Consider the following 20,344-nt stretch of genomic DNA (forward strand, 5'->3'; position numbering starts at 1 on the left):
TACACAGTAAGTTGGCTTTTTCCCTTGCTGTTACCGCGATAGAACCATCATCTGCTGTTAGGGGTGGCAAGGCCGACTTAGCAAATCCTTGACTAACGGCTTTCGATACCGACCAGAAAGATCTTGTTCCATTTGGGAAGTTCATCATCAATAATTCGCTTGCAGCTATTTCTGGAGGCTAAAAAGTTCCTCCGATTTTCGATGGAAGGATGTTGACGCCATTTGCGATATGCTGCGTTTTTATTGTTTACTGCCTTTTTGCAATTCAGGTTGAACCATTGCTTGTTGTTTGATCCGCATTTAGTAGAAAAAGGGATATAAGCTTCCATTCCTGCCAAGATCGTCTCTGTAATTTGGTTTGCACATTCTGAGATGTTATTGGTTCTAAAGCAGACTTCTTTCCAAGGGAATGAGTGATAAAATTCCCGAAGATGGTTCCACTCTGCTGATTTATAGTGCCATACCTCCGCGGCATCGGAGGATCATCGGATATTTGGTAATACATTAAAAAACTTAATAGCCTAGTAACCTGGACTATCCTCACACCTCCCCAGACGACAATAGGCAGGTAGCAAATTATTCCTTGCACGAGTGTTGTAGTCATGGACATCCCTGTCAGCTTGAAACTGACTCTCACACTGTTTAATATACAGCAGACACTTCAGCACATACAAACAAGGCACAATCAAGAGACCAAGACTAACATACTTGTGTTTTATTTTTAAATTAATATCTGGCATGACTGATTATGATTATCTTTTAAATAGGCTGAATTTTCGTGCGCAAAAATTGACTAGACTGAAAAAACTCTTCTATGTAGATTTTAATAGTAGTTCTTATGGACAGCACAATCTTATAACTAGAATGCAACGTTCTTTCGATAGGTATAGTCTTAACTTGCACGTTTTTTTTAGCAGCTTTAGGAGTTCTCTCAAATTAATTAGTGACTTTAATAGGTTCCTTTAAATTAATTGTTAACATTGATTTATGTCTTACTATTATCTAGCTTAAGTTTTATTAATATTAGTATCTTTTGTATAATTTTTTTTTTGTAAAATTGGTGGATATCGTTAATAAATAAATAAATAAACACGACAGTCGTAGTGGCTTCAGGCGCAACTACAAAACCGCCATGTAAAAGCAGCTTAATGCCATAGAAGAATGGACTGGCGATAATTGCCTCGACAATTGTAATGACCTATTGCTGAACAGAAGAAACATCTAAGAAGACACAAACACAAATATGGTGAATATTTACGGAAATCGTGCCAAGTAGGTCGAACTCACTTTTTAGAAAATCGCAGCCACTTCAAGCGCCTGCTGCAAAATCGCTCCTATAAATATATAAGTGCACCCTAATGCTATTCAAGGAGCGATTTGGGATTAAAAGTTCGGCAGTCGTTAGTGGCTTCATGCGCCTATTGCAAAAAGAGCGCATGTGAAGGTAGCTTAATTTAATAGAAGAGGCGACTTCCGATTTGCGATAATCGCCGCGACAATTATAGTCACTTGTGGCTTCTGTTTCGAAATTCGCAACGATTATCGTAATTCTATTAAAAATCGTATCGATTCTGCTATTCAAAAATCGATTTTCGATTATTGCGACTTTTGGCGGTTTATTGCAAAACCTTTTGCCAGCCCATTGGCAAGTTTATTTTTCAAGGTCATTATTACTTACTAGTAAAATCTAGACAATTTTTTATTTTCTCTGTTTAACTCACAAAATATCCTATCTCTTGTTTCATTTTCCATCATTGTTTTTTTTTTCATTCATTTTCTTATACTAGGTTATATGATCTTGACATTGACAATCACTACAATCAAATTACATTAATTTACATACAGGTTTGAACAAAAAAGGTAGGAATGCAAGTCAGTAAAATCTCATTATTAACCACAAAGAGCTTAAACAGACCGGTCGTGTCATTAGTGCAAAGGTTTCTGCAAACTTCAGTAGCGAAAATGGTTAAGGTATGTCCTATTCATGTGATTTTAAAGATTTTTTTTTAATGCTAGACATTAGGTAATTAAAGTTTTTCCTGCTTTTCCGAGTTTTGGTTTGATTTCTTAGCATATACACTGGTCTCTTCACTTGACTCTGTCCTAAGGATCCATTAGAAGAACTGACTTTATAGTTGATTGTTCCATTTTTTTTCAAACAATAATTATGCAAAAGTTTAATAAAAATGTGGTTTAGACAAAGATCTTTTGTAAAATTCCTTCTTTAGGACGTAACATTTATTGCATAACTGTAATAATTTAACCTCAATTTTAAAGATAATAGAAAACAAACAAATTTATGATTGTGCTGGCAATTGCCTCGCTGCAGTGCCATAAAACAAACAAGCAAGCAAAAGAGCTTATGACTAAACTGGTGTTTGAATTTGGTAGTTTTAGCATTGGTGTATGACACTTTTTGCATTCATTCATTGCATCTATTTGTCCAATTCAAGTACTTTCTAAATTAAAAGTACAAAATAAGTTAAAATTTGGTGATGCAAAAAAGAGGTCGACAAGAACCTTCTTCTGACCCTACACAATCTTCTGAATGAACTTTTTTGCATAACAAAACCACTGTTAAAGTTACAATTCTAGTCTTGAGTGCTTATTGGTAAAAATTACAATTAAAAAGAAATATTTTTATTTATGTGCAGTCTATATTCCACCAAATGCAAATGTTGATATATATGTGCAATTTTTTAACCTATTTGAATGTATCCTATATAAGGATGTAAATATAATTATCTTAGGAGATTTTAACTTACCATTCTATGTAACAGAAGGCTGTGAGAAAAGTAAGTTGATAAATAACTTTTTATAATTTAGACCAGCATAATAATGTCTTTAACAAAATGAAAAGAAAACTGGATCTTGTACTATCTAATATGCAAATAACTAATTTAGAACACTGTGGTAATCCAATTCTTGATGAAGATCAGTACCATCCTGCTTTAAGTATGGTTTTACTGATATCTTTGAACTATTTATGACTATTCAATGGGCGACTTTTATAGGTTGTATACATTATTGAGGGAAGTTAATTGGGCAGAACTTGAAAGGGCTGACAATGTTGACATGTGAACTCATGTGTTCTATCAAAAGGTTTATGAATGCTTAGACCTGACAATACCCAGAAAGAAAGTTAAATCAGGCACTCAAAAACTCAAAAGTTTTCCAAAATACTTCTCTCAAGAACTAAAGAAAAATATTAAGTTAAAGACACATCTGCATAAACAAATTAAAAAAGGCACTGCCAATTTTCAAATTAGGAATGAATATAGCAAAATTAGAAGTACAGTGAAATATCAAACTGCACATGAGCTTTGAACTTATCATGAGAATATCGAGAGAAATGTCAAAACTAACCCAAATAGCTTTTGGGATTTTGTCAGGTCTGGGTGTTCAAGACCTGGTGTTCCGGCTGAGGTATGCTATGGGGAGTGTACTGTTAACTGTGCTCAGGAAATAGCTGACACATTTGCATTATATTTTAGCTCAGTATTTCAACAGTCTGAAAAACCTAACTTTGATAAATCTAGTGGCAACTTTTCATTCTCCAAGATCTCTGAAATGCAAATTCAAGCAGCCATTAAGAGATTAAAATCAAAAAAGGCCACTGGCAATGATAGTATCCCCTCATACATTTATAAAGGTTGTTCTGATATCTTGTGCACTCCATTAAAAACCATTTTTAATTTGTGTCTAAAAACAAACACATTTCCAGAAGTGCTTAAATATGCTTTGGTTACTCCAATCCTCAAATCAGGAGATAATTCTTTGGTTGACAACTACAGACCAATTAGCGTTCTTAATTCTCTCACAAACATTTTTGAAAACATTTTATAGCAAGATATTTTGAGCTCTTTCATGAATAAATTCTCTCAGCAACAACATGGATTTCTACCAGATGCCTCAACTGTGCAAAGGCTTTTGATCGGGTTGACCATGGGCTGTTGGTGAATAAGTTGAGTAAATTTGGTTTCTCGCTGGAAGCATGTAGGTTTATGGTATCTTAAAATGTTATCTAATATGGTTAAAGTTGGTAAAAAATTGTCAAAAATATATATAGTAACATCTGGGGTGCCTCAGGGCAGTAACCTTGGGCCTCTCTTATTTCTAATTTTTCTGAACGATTTGCCAAACTGTATAAAGCATGCTAGATGTCTCGTGTTTGCTGATGATTTTAAATTATTTATGCACATAACATCTCTTATTGATTGTCTTGAGCTGCAAATTGATTTGAACTTGGTGGCCCAGTAGTTCAGAGAAAATAAAATGTCATTAAACATAGATAAATGTCAAATTCTAACCTTCACAAGAAAAATGCAATTTATAAATTTTGATTACAAAATTGATAATTTATCGTTAACTAGGAAAAGTAAATTTAGGGATCTTGGAGTCTGTTTTCAAACAAATCTCAAATTTAAGCAACACTATGAAACTATTGTAAACAAAGCATATAAACTTCTTGGTTTTGTAATAAGAAATACAAAACATTTTAAAGAAATAAAATCAATAATAATTCTGTACAACTCACTGGTCAGACCAATCTTGGAGTATGCCTCTATGTTATCTGGGCACCTAAAGCAATGGTGCATATTATACCTGTACTTAAGAACACATAATGCATATCCTTATATGATCTCCTATAATAGTATGCTAATTGTATTTAAAATGGTACGATTGAGTGTTAGGCGTAATATGAATGATGTCTTATTTATTTACTACAAGAACTGTTCTTTAATTAATCATCTATCATTTGTTGTTCCTATAATCAATTTGAGAATAAGAAATAACAATCTTTTCCAGTGTTCACCCTCAAGTTGTTCGCCATTTAATAGAATGATGCAAGAATGTAATAATTATATACAAAAATATGATATAGATCTCTTTAATATTAGTATTCGCCAAATTAAAACTGATTTTGTATCCTTATCTGATTAATCATTTACTTGTTAATCTGTTCTTTTTGTTTTTGATTTTTAATTGTAAGTAGGTGTATTTTATTAAATGTTATTAGTTTTAGTGTAGGTTTGGTTTCATCATTATTATTGGTTTTCCTTTTTCTTTCTGCAAGCCAGTAAGCACTCCCACCTATAATTACATTTCAAATGTGTTTGTAAGATTATAAATAAATAAATTAACAATTAGTACAAAAATCGCAAAAGCATATATCATATGATCAATAGAACAATAGAAAAAATACACTTTTTTAGCCACCAAGGTGATTATTGTTAAAGTGACACTTAAAATATTAGAATTAAATAATATCACATTTAATGAATTATAATAAATAAAAGACTCTCCATATAACAAAAATCTCAATATTCAATCCACAGTGACATATTTAAAGTTTGTACAATAACAAAAATGAGATCATTGAGAACTATTATATTGGATATTGGATCTAGCCTAAGCAAAACATGGCTTGTCGCTTGCCTGCAAGGAAGGAATGTGTAAAGCTAGAAGAAATGGAGGAAAATTAGATAATTTTTTTGTTAACAAGCTTCCACTGAAGCATTCTACACTTAGCCAGAGATTCAACAGCAAACCCTGACAAAAGAATGTTTTATTGATACTCTCCCTGATGGGTAAATCCATTCTCTTGATAAGCCAAATACCTAAGAAATCTTCTCTGAACCTCTTTAAGGCAATGTCATATCACTGATACTAAGGAATCCAAACAATAGAACCATATTATATATAAGGAGTTTAAATGCTGAACAATAATTAAATAGGCTCACGAGATAACTTCTTTGGGAATAAATGTGAGTTCTCATAGTCATAATACCTTAGTTCCATAATACAGCATTTTGACACATTTAAGCCAAGTTGGTTAGTCATACACCAGTCTCTTACAAAGTTAAGACTGTTGCAAAAAAATACAGTCCTTAACAGTGGAAATACTCCAAAAAAAATTTCACCGCAGCTTAATTGTGTATGTAAATATTCCAAAATTAAATATTTTATCACTGGTACTTTTCTTTGTTTGGAAACTAAAATCTAAATTGTGCAGGACTTAGAAGGCTGTGACTTGACATTTCAAAAAATATCATTTTAACTGGAGACTTCAATGTGCATTTCCTGGATTCTGTGGACCTTAGGGTAGCCCCCCATGTGGACCTGCTACTTTCATACGGTTTGTACAAAACTGTACAGTTCAGCACTAGGCATAGTTCCTGTCTTGATAATATTTTTACAAATATTAACGTAAATAGCTTTACCTCTGAGCCAATTGATCTTGATGCTTTATCAGACCATACAGGAATTGTTTCTATGTTTAAGTCATTGGGGCAGTTTGGGAGGGGGTGGCTTTAGGGTGAATTACAGGCCAATCACTGACAGAGGTTTCTTCAATTTTTACAATGCTGTCGAATCAATTAACTTTAACTCCATTCTTAATACCAACCAAGATATAAACAGCAGATGTGAAACCTTCACCGGTTTAATAGGTAATGCTATGGAGGAAAGTTTCCCTATTAAATCTAAAATCTTTAAATCGGACCCTAAAGAAAACAAATCTTCATGGTTTAATGAACATCTTAGGAACATGGGGGAAAGGTTACGAGCACTACAAACATTTGCAGCACCCTACTATGGTTTCTAAGCAAGAGTTAACTCAGTATAAAAAGTCCTATCGGGGAGAGCTGTGCAAAGCCAAAAAAGCTGCAAAGGACAACTTTATTAGGAGCTTGGAAAACAAGCAGGCAGCAATGTGGAGTTTAATTAGTTCAAAAAATGCTACATCTATTTTTTCAAAAAATCAAACTGCTCAAACTTTTAATACCTTTTTTGTTAACATTGCAGAAAGTATAGTCTCAAAATTACCTACACCCACAAACAATTTTTCTAAATTTTTAACTCCTGGTAGATTTACCACTGACTCTTTTAAATTTCATGAGGTGACTTTCAATGTGGTTAGAGATAAAATAAACTCTCTTAATAATAAAAAGAGCAAATACTCTTTTGATTTTAACATTAAACTCATTAAAACAATTAAAAATATTATCATTTATCCATTGACAAATCTCTTAAATGCCTGCATAAAAGAAAACATTTTTCCTACATTCTATAAGGTGGCTAAAGTGATACCAATATATAAAAACAAAGGTTCAGTTGTTGATGTGTCAAACTACCGCCCAATATCAATGTTGTTCAATTTTCTCAAAGATTCTGGAATCACTCATGAAGGATCAAATGTACCAACATTTTGAAAATAACAATCTCCTTGTGCAGGGTCAGTTTGGTTTCAGGAGTAGCAGGTCAACTGCATTCGCTATTGAGAGTTTGGTGGATTTTTCATCAAGGGGTCTGGAAAAGGGTTTCGACACCTATGCTTCATTCTTTGCCCTGACAAAGGCCTATGACTGTGTATCTTATGAAATTTTATTAAGCAAGCTCTGTTACTACAACTTTCATTCAGAGAGTATTGCCTTTGTCAGGTCATACCTGTATGGCAGAATCCAATATGTGTCATACAATGCTAGTGTATCTGATAAACAGCCATTACATCATGGAGTACCATAGGGATCCGTTCTAGGCGCACTCTTATTCCTTATTTATGTAAATGACTTGCCTTATTTTACAGACCGCGTACATGAGCATAAGTTGATCCTGTTTGCTGATGACACTACTCTACTTCAGCATCATCACCCGGCAAAATAGAAAATCGCCAGTACAGAGAAAATAGAGAGTAAAATGAGGGAATGGTTTGTAGCAAACAAACTAAACCTTAATGCTTCAAAAACACAGCATCTAAATTTTTCACTTTCGAAACTCTCAAATAGATCTGCCACAGGATAAATCTGTAAAGTTCTTGGGTGTACTTCTTGACTCTGGTCTCACTTGGGAAAACCACATTATTCAGCTGGCATCTAAGTTATCAAAAATAACCTTTCTAATAAGAAATCTATCCAGCTCTGTATCAAGGGAAGTTTTGTTGTTGGCTTATCATGGTTACCTTAGCTCCGTTATGTCATATGCTGTGCTGAACTGGGGTCACTCCACTCATGGGGAGAAGATATTTGGTTTACAGCGCAGATGCATAAGGGCTATGACTGGTTTGGGGCACCGTGACTGTTGTCGACACTGTTATTCTGAACTTGGCATCTTCACTTTTCCATGTGTATTCATCTTGCAATGTTTGACTTTTATAAAAAATAATCTACCATCATATTTAACACACAGTAATATACATCAGTATTCAACTCGAAACAGTCTGAATATTTTGCCGGAATTTCGCAGGCTTGGGAGAACCCGCAGAGGAACGGTTTATCATGGGATTTGTTTCTATAATGTGTTACCATTGCAGGTTAGGGATCTTAATGAATAAGCTTTTATTAAAAAAATAAAAACTATTTATTAAAAAAGTCTTTTTATTCATTTGAAGGGTACCTAAATAACAATTTTAATGACCTAATTTAACTGTTTTATAAATATTGTGTGTCTATTATAAGTATTTTTAAATTGAGTCTCTGTAGATTTTAATTATATATAAATTTTAGAATCTTACTGTATATGTGCGTATATAATTTTTATTTATTAATTTTAGTTAATACTTAAGTTTTAAATCATGAAATTGCATTTTATATATTACCGTTTATATTGACTTGTAAAAGCACTATGTGTAATATTACGAATAATCAAATAAATAAATAGATGAGTTATTTAGTTCTTATTACTCATACTTTTGCTCATTTAAGCTGCCAGCCAATGAATGTCTTTGTTTTAGAATTTAATTATTTTATTTGTCATTAGGTTGGTGATACTCTTCCCAGTGTAGATCTTTTTGAAGATCTTCCTACAAATAAGGTGAATCTTGCTGAGCTAGCCAAAGGAAAGAAAATAATTCTGTTTGCTGTTCCCGGAGCATTTACGCCAGGGTGTTCAAAGGTAATTTCATTTAATTATACTATGTTTTTTAATATTAATTGTATATACTACATTTATACATAAGAATAATATATAAATTGTACTTATGAATTTAAAATCTGTGTGAGCAACTTTTGAGAATAAGTAACAACAAAGTTAAAAAACCTACTTATTGTATATAAATTATTATCATATAGTTAAATGAAAGTACAGTGCCCAAACATAACATATTTCACAATAATTGTCAGTTGGAAATAACTGGTTTACTTAGAATTACCTCAATAATCGCATTTTGGGTGATTTTTGTTAGTCTAAGGTTACTTAAATACATTTTACCCCATGTACAGTAGGTATAAAAATGTGTTCACAAACGATCAATACATCTTTATCAATGTTTTCAATTAAGTTTAATTGTTTTACAGCCAACAACAAACACACAAACTGTGTGTATAATATTGTATGTGAGATGTTTAAGTGATTAAAATGTTTTCAAAATGAGTAGAGGATTCAAATATTCAAACTGACTAAATCATCTTAATGTACCACATATTTTTAGAAGGTTTTTTGCAGTTATAATGTAGATGCATTAATAAGGGTTTTTTTTTTAATTAATTAAAGTTTATAATATGATGTTTTATTTTGATAATGCCCAGAATAAGTATTAAAATAATATATTACCTAAGTGGGTATATATAATTTATTATGCTGCTCTAACACTGGCATATCTGTATTGGCAATGTATGAATATGCTCAATACCCCAATATCCAGGATTTTTTGACACTTCTGACAACTGTTTTAAATCTCCAAATAAACCTCCTAACAATCAAATATAGCCTATCTGCTACTAAATACTGAAATGAGTAGATACTCATTAACCCTTGGCTTAATAAATGATTTACAATTTTTATATTCTATGCAATAATATTGAAGAGGGTATTTCTATACAAATTAAGTTCTATTAAGCCCTAAGAGTGACTAAAACTAAAAAATTACTAAGTGTAGTGATCATCAATAATCCCCTCTATATTTTGCACTTTTATGTTTTTTTTTTTTAAATTTAATCCAGGATTCATGTCCCAGTAATCTTTATTTGAATATTTAGATTTAAAGGTGTTTGCTTCAAAAAAATTATGTTTAGTAATAGAGTTTTTTTTGATTATGGTAAAGTAAAAAAGCTTGCTGCTAAATTGAGATTATATATATATATTAATTGTACATTACAAAAAAAAAACAAATTAGATTTCAACAGTAATATCTTAAGAACAATAGAAGATACTTTCTTTTTTCTATTATAATGTAGAAATATAGAATCTCCGATATATTTGATTATAATCGAAAGATCAATGCCATTCATTGAGCCCTCTGAACATTTCATAAAAGGGTACAGGGTATGCCAAAGATCTCTTTATCAAGGTCTAGAATTATATGGTGTTCATATCTATTAGGTATGAGAAATCTATTAGGTATCAAGGTCTAGAAAAAATTTAGATATTGTAACTATACACAAAATATAAAATCAGCTAGGAGAGCCTGTATGATAATAGTAAAATCTTTTGCATTTGCTTGATTGAAGAGGAATATTAAGATCCTTGATTTATGAATGATGAATGGACATAAGTTTATTTTTTGTGATTCATAAACGAGTATACTCTCAGTGAATTTAAAGCAATACAAACATTTTACAAGCTATGGCACCAAACCCTAATATTGAAGTTAAATCCTGACTAAATGGGAATTCATTTCTCAAAATTTAATAGACAGAGAGGATATCTCGATCTGAATCCACCTTGAAATAGGATGATTTGGTAAATGATCTGATTGGTTTTTTTTTGTATTGCAATTTATAATTTTCCAGTGTACTGAAAAGTTTACTAAGCAATTATTAAGCTATAAGTTCATAGTAGAACTAGTATTGACTAATGTATTTACACCACCCATTTTAATTCATGTTTTTATTGGTTTCAGGGTCTTAGAAAAAGTCTTAGTTTGATATATTTTTTACCCACATGCATGTATTTTGTTTTGATGTATATCATCCTGGTTTGTGACAGGAGTGAGTATCCCATTTCATTTGCAACCTTTCTTGACCTATTTGATAATATTTTAATGTATAACAACTAATATTATTTTGATTTAATTAAGCCTTATTATTACCCCATAATGCCATATTATTTTAAATGTGACATACAACAATATCTGTAATATATCTAAAATAATAATTTCCCGAACTTAGTAAAACCTTTCGTTTATGATTTAAAAACCATACATTAGTAGTGCAAGGTTAGTATATTTAATTAATGATATGATAAATAATGTGGCCTTGCTTTTATTCCCTTTTGCAATTCATACTAGGTATTCATCAACACATTATTGAAACTTGGTTTGTATATCATTTGTTATCTACATCTATACTACCATATACAGAATGTTACGTTGATCATGTTACAAACTTCTAGGATACATAGAAAACGTCAAAAAAAAAAGAAAAGTTCGTATGAACATGGCTCCGGAAAACCTTCCTCAGGGAACTAGATCTTTTTGAAGATAACCGTTAAAAACTATAGTTCGTGTTTTATAGCTTGGGAACTATTGCGGTAGCTAACCGCAACCAATTTTGAGACATAAATTATTGTTAGTATGTTTACTCCATTTCTCTAAGCATTCAATTTCTGCCCGTTTGGGCATCAGATGGACATGTTCTTATGCATTTTGAATAAAAAATCTCAGAAAAAATCGCTAAATATCATGATCCTGTTACAAACTTCTAGAAGTTCAATCAATAGAACACCCTGTATATCTAAATCTTGTTGAGATATAGGTATTTTCGTTATATATTGAGGATCAGAACATTTATTTAATTTCAAGATGTATGGAGACAACTTTATATACATAATATAAAAAAGATGTCTAAAGTACCTAAAATATATTTTTTAAATATTCTCATTTACTTTATTTCTAATCGTCAATTTTATACTTATACATTAAGTAGTAAATGTAGGTTTTTTCTAGAACAGTTTAGAACTAGATAACTTATTTCTTAGACCCACTTGCCCGGATACGTAGCCAAGGCTGACGAACTAAAAAAGCAAGGCATCAGCGAAATAGTATGCGTGTCAGTTAACGACCCATTTGTTATGGGTGCATGGGCGAAAGATCAGGGAACGGCGGGCAAAATAAGAATGCTGGCCGACCCCTCCGCTGCTTTAGCAAAATCGTTGGATCTGGTAGTAGATATCGCTCCCCTGGGAGGTGTAAGTATTTGTTTTGGAATTACTACTCACAGAAACATCCTTGAATAATCATTTTTTTTAGACTCGTAGCAAGAGATACTCGATGGTTGTAGAGGATGGCAAAATCACATCTTTGCAGGTGGAACCTGATGGTACTGGTTTATCTTGCTCCTTAGCTGATAAAATTAAATTGTAATTTTTAGAGTAATAGTAAATGTTACCTAAAATTAGGTCCTACATAGTTTCATAATTTTGTGTTTAGTTTTAAAATTCATAAAAGTGCTGAAATTCAAATATATGTGAATGGCACGAATGACTTGTTTCATTTCTCATTTTAAGAGCATTTCTTAGGTTCTGGAAAAAATCATTTGTGTTAAATAAAGAGCATCTGTGTTTACAATTTTTTAGCACACAAATTGCACTATTTAACTATAAAAATTTATTTATTTGCATAAACATCTATAGAACATTTAAAGTTTACCAAGGGGTAAAAAAGGTGCAGACACTCTGGATTAATTGGGGCTTTGAAAACCTAACAAAGATCAGAATTCTGTTTGGTGTAACAGAGTAGTTGTTTTAGTAGTCCATAGTTTTAATAATCGAATGATTTCGGAGGACCTATAACCCAAGACAAGACATCCTTTTGTGCTAAAGGTAGAAATGTTTCAGATGGGCATATATTGATTGACCTTTATCAAACGCTAAAGTCACATAAATAAGAGGATGGGTCGCGATTTGGGATTGTGGGACACTTTCAGGAAACAAAACGGCAAGTGTGTTATTGGTTATCTATTATTAATAAACATAAATTGGAGTAAACAAAACAGACTTATTTCCCTACTAATAATATCAATAAATTCATTTAAATTAAACTCTAACTTATTATACAAACAAATAGTATTAATAGTAAATCTTATACAAGTTATCTTCATAGTATTTCAGGTCTTAATCGAGGGTTTTGCATTAACCGATGTAAATATCTAGAGATCCTCATGAGCGCAGTAGCTTGCCTTTCCTCAACCTTGACTTTTCGCTTTTTAAGGAATAATAAATCTCTCATCAAGGTTAATTTTCTTTTGTGATACTCATTTTCCATCTTAAGTTTTCTCTTCAAGTATTTCATTTTGATGACATCACTTTTAATGAACTTCTTTATCAAGGCTTTTTCTATGTTTGAAATTCTGGCCTTGTGGTGTGTATTGTCAGGCTCACTTTTTGCTTGCCCTTGGCTAGAAGTTGCCGCAGATCCGAAAGATAATCTCGAGTTGCTTACTGAACTTTGAGTAATGGTTGTTAAAGTGGCCATTTGTTCTTCAATCTCCGGCTTGCGATCTACCATGTTTGTTTCTACATCTGTGCTATCACTCTCAGTGAAATCATTTGGGAAAAGATTAGCTTCAGTTAATGCATTTGGATCTTCTTCTGATATATATCTTTTAGCATTCTGGAAAAATGATAAACTATTAGAAAAAAGGTTACAGAAAGTGATAGCAAAAAGAAATAAAATAAAAATTTTATGTGATATGTGTGGAGTAAGTGCTTAAAAAAAAGTGACCATACTAAAACACTTAAAAGAGTAATTCAAAGCAATAAGAACAATATTGAAAATCATCAGTTAAAGAAAATTAAAGCTACTACTAATAGTGGACAAGGATGTCATAAATAGCCGTTAAGGATCTTATCATGAAAAGTATGCTACTTAGTTTGTCTAACAGGTGATTTACGCATTCTTTCCATGTTAATTTAGCATCTAAAATACCTCCTAGAAATTGTCACATACGTGTGAGACCACACCTGCAATATTAAGTGAATTTCCTTTAAAGTTTAACTTGCTGTTCTTTGATTCATTTAGAGAAAGTCTATTGACCAAAAACTGTCTGTAAATAGATTGTTTTTTCCAAAATAGAAGGTTAATTGCTTCTTTAAAATTGACTTAAACACTTTTGAAAGTATAGGAAGGTGAGAAATTCAGCATTTATACACTGGTTTATTAGTTTGGTCAAGAGAACAACTATAAGAGCTTGAACTATTTGATGATAATGATAAGTTATTAGATTTCTTGGAAAAGGTTTATCATATCAGATAGATTTTTTGTTGTTAATATAGGTTTGAAGATAAGAATAACTGTCTTTAAGAAAAATAGCCTATACAGCATTATTGTATTTAGACAAATAAACAAACAAACTCCGATGCCTGTATCATCATCATGATAAGTTATTTAATGAGCATATTCAAAATTTAAATAAGCAAATTTCTTCAGGTTGACTTTGTCATGGGCAACTTATCAGGAATTAGCAATCACTTGTAATGTGTGTTTTTATCATGTTGAGTCACATTTAAGATATGCTCTCATTACTTATTTGAGTCCTAGTGTTTATTTTAGAAAAAAGAGTAATTAGATCTTTGAGTAATGACCATTCGAGAACCCATTGCCATCTGCTTTTTATGGAGAATGGAATATTTCTCTGTTAAGTATCACTGCCCGTTATTTGTGGGTAGGGATGTGAGCAAATTTTGCTGACACGGTCACGTCACGGTCATATTGAAAATGACGGTCACGTCATTTATTTTTTATCAATTAAAATCTTACTGTCGCAAAAATAAATGACGGTCATAAAAAATAAACGACCATCATTAAAAAAAATGACAGTCACAGAAAATAAAGAAAATGGGTAGAACTAATAGTATTGTATATAAATACTTTAATACTCTAAATAAGCCAGGACAGAAATTGAAATGTTACGAGTGTAAATTTTGTAAAAAATAGGTTGCACACCATGCAACTAGAATGGGCTTACATCTTGTTACATGTGAAATGTGCCCTGACAATGTTAAAGTAATGTTAAAAAGTGAACTAAAGCTGAATGAGTCAGAAAAATCAAACAAGGGGAAACTGGATGTGTCGGTGGCTGAATCAGCAGAACAGCAAGCAGAGTTAGAAGAGGTAAGGAATAGTTCATCGGCATCTAAAGTCCAGAGAATGGGTACACATAACACATAAGAATTCTTATGTGTTATGTGAATGGGTAGTCGTAGTCAATGTAGCTCAATTAGTACCCTAAGCACTCTAAGCAGTTTTATTGACAACATTAAACCCGACGATCCAGATGAAATTTGGTTGATGCTAGTAAAGGCAATTTATGCTACAGGTCTGCCCTTAAATACAGAAAATATATATTATTGGATAGACCTTTTTAAAAAAATCAGACCGTCCTTGACGTTACCTTCACGTTTTGTTTTATCAAATTCGTTTTCAAATGCTAAAGTCCTGGGCATTCAATGTGATGCATGGACAAACATAAGGAATGAGAGCATAATTAATTTTGTTACAACCACACCCCAACCTGTTTTTTACAAATCATTGTCTACTGAAGAAAGTAGACATACAGGTGAGTACATGGCAGATCAAATATAAATGGTATACAATGAGGTGGGAAGTAACAAAATAATCGGCTTTTGCTCAGACAATGCCGCTAATATGAAGAAATCTTGGGATTTGCTACAAAGTAGATATCCAGACAAACTAATTTCATTTCACGGTTGCGCAGCACATACACTTAATTTATTGGTTACTGATATAATGAAATTAAAGACCACAGAAACTCTTCTTAATGCCTTGAACTCCATAATAAAGGCAATAAAAAATAAATCGGTTTTAACTTCTGCATTTAAAAGAATTTCAAAGGAAAAGCAAAAAAGTGAATCCTGCACCCTTAAACTTCCAGTAGCAACAAGATGGGCTTTCAGAGTTACAAGTTTTGAGAGCCTGCAAAAAAACAAAAGCACTCTTCAAGCAATGGCAATCACAGAAGAGTATCAGACATTGCTTGAAAAAGGAATAAACATGATATTCTTGATGATATATTCTGGACGAAACATTTTTTAACTTTATTACAACCAATAAAGAAATGGATTTTGCGTTTGGAATCAGACAAGTGCAACATTAGTGAAGTAGCTGTTGCCTTTTATGAAATTGCTATTGTTTTTGAAAATCAATTGTCTACCTCGCCCTTATTGAAGCTGGAGGAAAAAAAAGTAACAGTAGAAAGTCTACTTGAAAGGCAACAGTGCCTTAGAGAAATACACTTTGCTGCAAACATTTTGGATCCTCGATATAAAGGTAATTTTTTTTGATACTTAAACAAAACTCAATACCTAAAAAAATGAATAAACTTAATGTAACTGAACTTTAATATGTAGTTAAGTATACTTTTATACTTATAATTAAATTATAAGTTAATAATTTTTTTTTGTTTTTTAGGAAAGCAACTATCACAAAAGGAAATTGTAGGTGGGTTAACTTACATCCATTCTGTTGCCATGTACTTAGATTATGTTGATGATAGCAAAGTACTTGAAAATTTAGCCGCCTATAGGAGCAGCAAAGGTTTTTGGGGATTAAAATTTGTGCAGGATTGTGAAAAAAATTTTACCTTTGATAAGGTAAATTTACCTTTGATAAGCTGAAATGCCACTTCGACATGTGGCAGAAGCTGTACTTGGCATGCTACTTCAGCAGCTACTGAGAGAACTTTCAGTTCTTATGGATTTATACATTCTAAAACTAGGAATCGTCTAACAACAAAAAGAGCTTACTTAACTTATATACATCACAATCTAAAACTATTTCCTTATAAGAGCGTTAAACCGAGCAAAGATATAAGTTTCGGATTAGGATTAGTTGACAAGGAGAGACATGTCAGACATGTGTATTCTAGGATAGAACAAAATCGTTTAGGTATTAACATTATTATTTTCATTTTAAAAAATATAGAAAAAGCAGTATTATTCTAGAAACTATTCCCAATGCCGATGAGGAACCGTCTGGACTGTCAAAATCACCATTACCCTCTACCTTCACCTCTAAAACCTTACTTGATAACGGAAATGAACATGTAAGCTGTACCAGGGACCAAGAAGTTGTACCACTGCGAAAGCATTAGTCTTATTGAAGAGTTGGAAGGTATACTTTGCAAATCTCAAAATGAACCTGATATTAGCTTCAGTGATATCTATAATTATGAGACTGAAGAAGAAGAAAATTACGAATTTTAGTTAAATCCAGTTTTATTACTTTTATTACCTACCTTTATAAGCATTTAGTTTGAATTTACATATTTATGTTATTTTTTAATAATACAACTGTGTTTTATTTATAAATATTTTTTTATTTGAAATGTGTGTTTTTATTACTATAATAAGTACCTAGTCTGATATTGAAAATCAGAAAATATAAATGACCATAAATTACAAAAATGACCAATAAATGCCATCATTTTACATCCCTATTTGTGGCAATTAAGGAGTTCTTAATCAGTGAATCATTTATTTTATGAATCAATTTTATTCAACTTATGTAAACACCATATTTGTGAATTGACGCCAATAAAAAATTTGAATTTGAGATTTTAGTGAATTTTGCAATTCTTTTAAAACATCTTTGCTAAAGTTATTTATCCTTTACGCTAATAACTATATGATATATTTTATTTTATGTGGACGTTTAGCACTGGTGAACTCTTTTCAACTCAAGGCACATTTAATTAATATGACTGACAAACACTCACCTTCTTTTCATCTGACAAGATTTCTACTTTGGCATTATCACTTTTTGGCTTTGACTTTGGAATATTTTGTACGGTCTCACTCTTTTCAGACATCTCTATCATTTCATTTGACTGATTAACATTAATTTCACTACTCTCAAGACATCTCAATGTAGGTAATTTAGTAGCTTCAACTGTTGGGGAGTGTAGCCCGGTCTCTTTATCATCAACTTTATTGAGATCCTCACTACTTTTGTGTTCAGCCTTTTTAAGTTTCTCTTCACAGTTTAAAATAGCTTGCCATCTATTTGTTGGCATAATCTGACTTAAATCTGATAAGAATAAATCGTCAAATGGTAATTTTTTTACCCTTTTTAGTAATTCCAACAAATGGAACTCATGTTGGGTTAAGTACTGTTTGCGAGGTAGTTCTTGAGAGAATCGACTCCAAAGTTGTTGCCAATGTCTCCAGCTTCTTTGTGTTATTTCTGGAATGGTATTGTTTAGTTTCTGGGATAGTTGGAACCATAAGACAGCACTATCTTCTGTCGAGAAGACTTCGGAGTATCTTCCTAACATTAAGTAAGGATGAGTTCCGAAATATTTCAATAAAATTTCCTTTTGTTGTGATGTCAATCCAAAGGATTCCGGATCGGGGAACGGAGCGATATTGTTCATCTTGTTAATTCAAATCTTAAAAAATATATAAAAAGGAATTATTTTGTTAAAATAAACTGCAAAACATCCTTCTAATGTTCAATTTTTAATGCTGAGTTATGGAAATATTTTTGTTTATAGTTCCGCTGAACTCAGAAAACAAACTTGGAAAATGCTGAAAGTGACACTGACAATAGTTCCGATGTCATTTTTGAAAACTTTGACAGTTACAGCTCTGTCAGCAATTTTAAGGTACGTTTTCATGAACGATTAAGCGTGGAATCATGCGACACGACAGAACGTACATAGATGAATTTTTAAACCTCGCCGCAGAGTTTTACATATTGGATTCCATTCCACAGATAAGACCTAATTCACTTTTCAAAAATCAAGCTGAGGCAAGCTTCTTGGAACAGGTTAACTATGTGTCATTTATGTACGGGAGGAATATTAGAGGACATGCAACTAGATATCTCTCAGAGAGTTATGAACAAAGACGATCAATTGCCACTTCCCTAAATCCATAATGCTCCAGCCTCCTCAGCAGTATCTACTGACCAAAGCAATCGAACGCCTTAGTTAACTCACAAGAACCACCACTAAACCGTTCCACATAGAGGTTTCGAAAAAAAGAATATATAGCATCAGTAGTATTTTTGTTTAATGGAAACAGAAACTCATCAGCCTCTGACAAATTCTCATATTGATTTAAAAAAGCAAATGATAGCTTGATTTCCCTTTTTTTTGAATAACCTTTGAACGTGCTTATAGAAGAGAATTTGGTCAGAAATTCAAAGAGCTATCGAGATCGCCTCCCTGTGGAGCGAAATTACTAGATCAGTTTTAAGGCATTTAAAAAATATTCCAATAGGATAAGAATTATTGATACATACAGTCAAAGCTTCAATGGCTCGATCTGGAAGATCTTGAAGAAGTCTAGCAGAGAGTCCATCCCAACCAGAAGAGTTTCTTCCTCTTATATATATTGCTAATGAACTTTCTGATCTCGATAGAGTCTGTAGGGCTTAAGAAAAAAGAATGGGGTACCTAGGTAGGAAGGAGGAAGGAAATTTTGTTTCTTGTATGGCACTTAAAGTGAGAGAAGAGTCTATTGTATAGTTAGAGATTCAAATTAGGGCACTACAATTAGTAAGAGTGAGTACAGTAATCCTAGTATATTTTTAAATAAGACTGTGTTACATGCTTATTTTGGAAGAGTTACGGTAGTGTAGGCCATAAATTTGATACATTTACGGTAAAGAATACCAAAAACCTTTTTAGCCTGAAAGCAAAGCTAATATACCAACTATATATAATCTGACTTCATCGAAGTAATTGTGTTTTAATTTATTTTTATTTTCTTGGTAACTAACTATATATGTCGTGCAACTTAATTTGAGAGATGTCTTATAAGAAAGATTGTACTTGGAAGTTTGCTACATATACGTTGATAGCTCGAACGAGGTAGTACCTAGCTTAAAGTATGGTCTAAGAATTTAACCTTTTTTAAATTTTTTAAGAGATTAGATTAGGCTGAACTAATGTTTTTTGTGCCAAGATATAGTTAAAGGCGGACATGCTGGTAATAAATCAAGGCTCTATTAAAACGAATTAAATTTTTTGACTATTTAGTTCTTTTCTCCCTACTATGCAAACTTTTCCTTAAGAGTTCACTTCCTGAGTTGTCACAATTTGGGCAATGTACCAGCTTGGATATTTACTTTTAAAATATCTATAACAGGGAGGTGATCTGTCAAATATATCATCCAAAACACCATAGAAACTAGAATCTGCCCCATTAACATTATTAAGTTCATGTAAAAAATTCCATTACTGAACCTCAAAGATAAGCTGATACAGCGTACTATATAACGCTAATAACGTTCCCATGTTAGCTCTTCTAAACTTTTAGTTGAGACTTTAAGGGTTTGCCTTGGAGTTACCATTTCTATTAGTTTCTGCTTTAAAAATGATATAACAATAGACGGATGATAAGCATCTTCTGCGACAAGTGAAACACCACCATCAACATACATGAC

The 20,344-nt window shown here is 32.1% G+C and overlaps 2 protein-coding genes across 2 annotated transcripts; one reads left to right on the forward strand and one right to left on the reverse strand.

Moving 5' to 3' along the window:
- Positions 1-1,762: 1,762 nt before the first annotated feature.
- LOC126744625 (peroxiredoxin-5, mitochondrial) lies at positions 1,763-12,415 on the forward strand. Its single transcript, XM_050452122.1, has 4 exons — positions 1,763-1,971; positions 8,758-8,892; positions 11,914-12,123; positions 12,185-12,415. The coding sequence occupies exons 1-4, from the start codon at positions 1,867-1,869 to the stop codon at positions 12,296-12,298; spliced, it is 564 nt and encodes a 187-aa protein (XP_050308079.1). The 5' UTR covers positions 1,763-1,866; the 3' UTR covers positions 12,299-12,415.
- A 461-nt stretch (positions 12,416-12,876) lies between these two features.
- Positions 12,877-18,497, reverse strand: LOC126744621 (uncharacterized). Its single transcript, XM_050452116.1, has 2 exons — positions 17,670-18,497; positions 12,877-13,546 (listed from the first exon to the last, which is right to left on the reverse strand). Exons 1-2 carry the CDS (start codon positions 18,324-18,326, stop codon positions 13,031-13,033), a joined length of 1,173 nt encoding a protein of 390 aa, XP_050308073.1. The 5' UTR covers positions 18,327-18,497; the 3' UTR covers positions 12,877-13,030.
- Between the last annotated feature and the right edge of the window lie 1,847 nt (positions 18,498-20,344).

This window comes from Anthonomus grandis, chromosome 14 (genome assembly GCF_022605725.1).
Source record: "Anthonomus grandis grandis chromosome 14, icAntGran1.3, whole genome shotgun sequence".
NCBI lineage: Eukaryota > Metazoa > Arthropoda > Insecta > Coleoptera > Curculionidae > Anthonomus > Anthonomus grandis.

Coding starts and splice junctions, on each gene's coding strand:
- LOC126744625 (XM_050452122.1), top strand. CDS start 1,867: ATGCAAGTCAGTAAAATCTCATTATTAACCACAAAGAGCTTAAACAGA. Junction 8,893..11,913: donor TTACGCCAGGGTGTTCAAAG/GTAATTTCATTT, acceptor CTTATTTCTTAG/ACCCACTTGCCCGGATACGT. Junction 12,124..12,184: donor ATATCGCTCCCCTGGGAGGT/GTAAGTATTTGT, acceptor CATTTTTTTTAG/ACTCGTAGCAAGAGATACTC.
- LOC126744621 (XM_050452116.1), bottom strand. CDS start 18,326: ATGAACAATATCGCTCCGTTCCCCGATCCGGAATCCTTTGGATTGACA. Junction 13,547..17,669: donor TCTTGTCAGATGAAAAGAAG/GTGAGTGTTTGT, acceptor TCATTTTTCCAG/AATGCTAAAAGATATATATC.